Source organism: Montipora capricornis, chromosome 5, assembly GCF_036669925.1.
Source record: "Montipora capricornis isolate CH-2021 chromosome 5, ASM3666992v2, whole genome shotgun sequence".
NCBI lineage: Eukaryota > Metazoa > Cnidaria > Anthozoa > Scleractinia > Acroporidae > Montipora > Montipora capricornis.
Window position 1 is genome coordinate 7620509 of NC_090887.1, and position 5000 is coordinate 7625508.

The window sequence follows — 5000 nt, forward strand, 5'->3', positions numbered from 1 at the left end:
GCCCCACTTGGACACGCCCTTACAGCCATCTGGATATGTCGGCATTAAGGTTGGTCATCTCTATGTTATCCCTTTAGTGATTATGGTAATGATTTGCCTACTGCAAATAATAGAGCGAGTTTCAATCGAGTATCGTAAAACCAAAACCAAAGTAATTAATTTGGCCAATCAAAAAGGAGGGAGACAATCCAGTAAACCAATCAAAACTCTAAGTAAGTACTGGTAGCCGACACAAAGCGCGGGAAAATGTGCACGTGCGAGACATGATTGGTTTTGGTTTCACATGTGATTGGCGAGAACCAATCACTGAGTGAAGTAATGCAAAACCAAAGTAATTCGCTAATTACTTTCGACTCTCAATTGAAAACCGCTCTGTCACATCAGCTTCATGGAGGTTTACAATTCTCTTAGAGAAAGACTAGCAACACCGGAGGTCTCCCCCTTAGTACTCTTCACGAGGTGTGTTGGTTTCATGTAGCAGCTCTTGTAACGCATAATGTGATTGGCTCGATACGCAAGCCAAAACAAAAGACTAAACAATTGAAACAATGACTTAGACTTAAAAACTATAGAAGCTGTTTACAAAATACCAAACAATAGCAGGTAACAAGAGTTGCTACACTACTGCTTTAACATCCCACTGTGTCGATTAATAGACGGGGCCTACGGTTTATAATCCTTGTCTGACGAGACTTGAAAGTCTAACCATTATCAAATGTAATTTAAAAAGCAGCACTTTCTCCTCAGTTTTTTAAAGACTCTGAGTGTTGGCTGAGACCAAGCGAACAAAGTGTTTTTCGCCGTGCCTCTCCCATTCGGCTATTTGACACCCTGATTCAAAGTGAAATTCGCGAGATGAAAAGTTTACGATGAAATAGAATGTTATGAGGTTATATAGAGTTGACTTAAATGAGCCTTTCCGGTAGCTTCAACTGTGCTTTCGGACAACGTGTAGTCGGCGATTCGGTAGGGAAAAGTTAAATTCGATACTTGAATTTCTTTCCTTTCTCAGGCGCCCATGTTTTCGTGGCCTCGTCTTCGTGACGCCGATCCTTTGCTCAGATGTGAAATGGCTTCCACTGGCGAGGTAAGAAGACAGAAAATATTTCTTTTAATAAGCGTGAGAGAAGACGCGCGCATTCTGTCGTTTCAGCTATAAACAGTCAATGGAGCATTCTCAGGGGCGGATCTAGGATAAATGAAAAACAGTTAACCAAAACAAAGGGACTTTAAGATCTACAACGGCGGCAGTCGACGAAAACGTCACCTCAAAATATAACTTGGCTCTATCACAAGTCTTTCGCGATTATTCAGGCTCGTTCGTTCACGTCCTACAACATGGGCGAAGTATTCTAAAACTAAATTGGTACAAGCGGTTTCAGAGTAAGAATAGAGAATGAAAGATTCTCTGTTGCATCTTTACGTTGTCGTCAAAACCTCAAATTTGATGATTTCACCTCGTCGTTATGCAGAGAACCGCAAACCTACGTGCTAAAATCAATGCGGCACGATTATTTAGAGTGAGTTTCAAGCGAGTATCGTAAAACCAAAACCAAAGTACTTCCTTTGGCCAATCTAAAAGGACGGAGACAATCCAGTAAACCAATCAAAACTCGAAGTAATTACACGTAGCCGACATAAAGCGCGGGAAAATGTGCACGCTCAAGAAAAAATTGGTTTTGGTTTCACTTCTGATTGACTGTAAAAATGGCGCGAGGACTTTGAACCAATCGCTGAGTGAAGTAATGGAAAACCAGTGCAATTCGCTAATTACTTTCGACACTCAATTGAAAACCGCTCTATGCTCTTTTAACCAATGATATTATTGTTTTGTGGCGCTGTCGTAGCCCTAGCCGTCGTCATTTCTTAAACTCCCTATTTTGGAGCTTAAGGACGTTCGCGCCAAAATCTTCCTACGGTGAGATTTTCTTCATTTCTCGCCTAGAGTTAGGTCATAAAGTACTTACTCCAAAAATGAAAAAAAAAAATGGGGGTCACCGACTTTGTTTCGGAGAAAATGGCAGTGGAAAAATTCCATAATTTCGAGAAATCGCACATAATAGCGAGATGTAGGCTCATCTGCTCATCCATCGAAAATCATAAAAATAAACTGTTGGAGTGAAAGTTTCCGTGCATAGGTTTTTAGGAGTGCGATTTTTAAATAATTGTATGCCACTAGGGATGTGGTAAACAGTAGAGTTCATCCTCGACGAGCGTTTTCGTAAGCTCTATCCGTTGCAACCACTACCAGAATTTGATGGCACGAGGAAAGAAAATGTTAAAAAAAGATAACTTCTTACGGTGAGAATTTTTTCATTTCATCATATTTTGTAGATAGTAAGTAAAGTAATTGATTCATGATTAAAAAAATAGGGGTCACCGATGATCTGAACGAATAAAATCGATGTGATTTTACAAAGCTCTTGGAAAAGTTCGTTTGTCACGCTTTTGCGTGACCCGTCGGGCAAGGACTGGAACCCAAGAGAGGATCGATCGTTGAAGAGATGAAAGGTTTTTACCGAAAAAAACCTTTCTCGAGAATAGCAACGAAGTTTTAGGCAGGGGTCATCTTCATTTGGTTGGTGTTTTGTATAATATCTCTCCATTTCCGTCATGCTCATCCTCTGGAGTGTGTTTTTTTGTGAAATTCAATCGCTGATTGTTTCCACGCAGGTCCGCACTATTCAAGCGGACGAGGACGAAAATACTGCTCAATTTTCACGAAAGTAAAGGAAAAGAACTTTAAAAACATGCATTCACTTTGAACTTAAGTTCGTAGGGTAATAAAAACATTAAAAAGAAACAGCCCCATTAAATTTACGCAACGGTTCGTCCTCGAGTTTTCCAAACTTTCAGCCACTAGTCTACTCGATCAGCTACCTTTTCCAGAGCTTTTCCATCCTCCCGCTCACTTCTCTTTAAAGTTTCATGATGATTCGGAAATAAATGTGCCATTCTTTTGCCGGCCTGGAATTTTTCCCCCGGCGTTTTTGTCGCCATATTATTTTAACTGATGCTTGAAAAATACGTATGAAAGTCAGTCAAGTAGACTAGTGCACGACTGATAAAACCTCGCGAATATCAGTCGTGCAGTCGTCTACTTTACTTTCATAAATATTTTAAGTCAATTTTGACTGATCACAATCTTCTCTGATCCAACGCTCTGCATGACTTATCGTCCACGGTTTTTGCAAAGGTTTTAAAACCTCAACTTCACTAATGCTCGAAGTAATGCGTGACATATTACAGTCGCGTTACCTGCGCAGTAACGTTGCGCACAAACAATTAGCGCGAACGTCGATGGCAACAAGAACGTCACAAATTTGCATATTTAGTCGGCAAAAACGATAGCTTTGCACGCCCTGCACGTGCTTTTTTCACTTTTGTCTATTTCTTTTCCGTCGCCAGCAAAACAACAACGTGAAATACCCAAATTTGAGGTGTTATCAAGAACGGTCAGCACTTGAGTATAAATTTTAATTTCCCGCCAAAAATGAGACTCTTCACCTGCCCATAATCTTCGTCTTGTTTTGCTTCAGGTCGCATGTTTCGGCGCTAATGTCGACGAAGCTTTTCTGAAGGCCTTGATGTCAACTGGCTTCCGTCTGCCTAAGAAGGGTATTCTTCTTGGTATTCAGGTAAGGCAATTATCGGAATAAATCAAGAATCAAAGACCAAATTAATTTGACTACAGGACTTCAAGTGTTGTCCATGCGGTGTGAGGGCTGTATGAGAAAGAACAGTAAGTTGCAAATACGCTTCCCTCGTTGTAAAGTGTTCTGTTTGCTTCGTTTGTCCTTTCTCATCTCATTAACGTTAACGTTAGGAACTTTATTTTCTGTAAGGATTGATGTTTACTTGAGAAGTAGGCATGGAGGACCATTTGAGATGCTTGTCGCATGTTTTTTTTTTTTTCTGAGCACAAATTGATTTTAAAGTTGTAAAGGAAGACGGTTCACTCCCATCAAATTCAGCAAACATCTCGTTATGTTCATGATGGTTTTGTTAATTGTCGTACGGGTTGCAGTATCTCCACTCGACGACTCGTAATTCGATGATTCCTCCTCGCTCAGTGTCAGTTTCTCGCGCGCACGTGTTGATCTCAAAGGAATTCTTTTGCCATACGAACAAAACGTAATCTGGGATTATTGAAGTGCGTTCGACAGTCGCTTTGGAAAGTAAAGGGGAAGGGTAGGGAAAGAAACAATCTTATAGGAGCTAATAGGAGCTAACAATCATGAGATGCGCGATGGTCATTTGCGCAGTGATGTGTCACGTATGAAGTAATTCAAGATGGCGCTGAAAAAGCAGACGAACGAAAAAACGACTCAAAATTTGCTAGAGCTCACGCTAAGCGCAAGATACCCAAGATTAGAAATTGCGCTTCGTTTGTTGGCCGTTCGCCGTGTCAAAGGGCTAACATACGAAACTCCTGATCATAAATCATTCTTACGGTGATGGATTTACTTTCATGTTTGACGGTTCGTATTTCCGGCACTTCCCACCAACGCAGAAGTAGGTTTCTTTAGAAAGGAACCCCTTCATTAATTTTAAACGGGCGATATTGTTTCGTTTGTGGCATACACTCCTTTTTGTATGAGAACGCTATAAGGAAGTCTAATTTGGGAGCTGAGGCTGAACCTTCTTAGCTAACATGTACGTAAAAGTTGTTAACTTCGACTGCAAACTGAGTTGTCGGTTTATCATGCAAAAAGAAAACTGCATTGTTTATGTTAAAAACGTCCGTAAGTATTTGAGTTAATTGTCCGGTTAGACTACACGGCCCGGTTGTTCAAAAGCCGATTAACGCTAATCCCAGATTATAAATTAACCGAGGAGTTAATTTATCTACTCCCAAATGCTGTTCAACGCTGATATTCGGCAAAACTTTACATTAGAAGAAGTCAATCTTGAACAACAAAAATAAGCAAAAGAAACTTTCACCAAAAAGTTGAAAACACGAAATAAAAGTTTACGCTAATCCTGGATTAAGTTAATCC

At 40.3% G+C, this 5000-nt stretch overlaps 1 protein-coding gene across 1 annotated transcript in view; it reads left to right on the top strand.

The window, feature by feature from the left end:
* LOC138049324 (carbamoyl-phosphate synthase [ammonia], mitochondrial-like) overlaps positions 1 to 5000 on the top strand; it is a 50650-nt gene that overhangs the window by 40962 nt on the left and 4688 nt on the right. Inside the window, exons 36-38 of the mRNA XM_068895552.1 lie at positions 1 to 49; positions 1013 to 1087; positions 3540 to 3638. The exon at positions 1 to 49 is cut by the window's left edge and continues 122 nt beyond it. Of these exons, the coding sequence (XP_068751653.1) occupies positions 1 to 49; positions 1013 to 1087; positions 3540 to 3638 (223 nt within the window). The remainder of the gene's footprint in view (positions 50 to 1012; positions 1088 to 3539; positions 3639 to 5000) is intronic.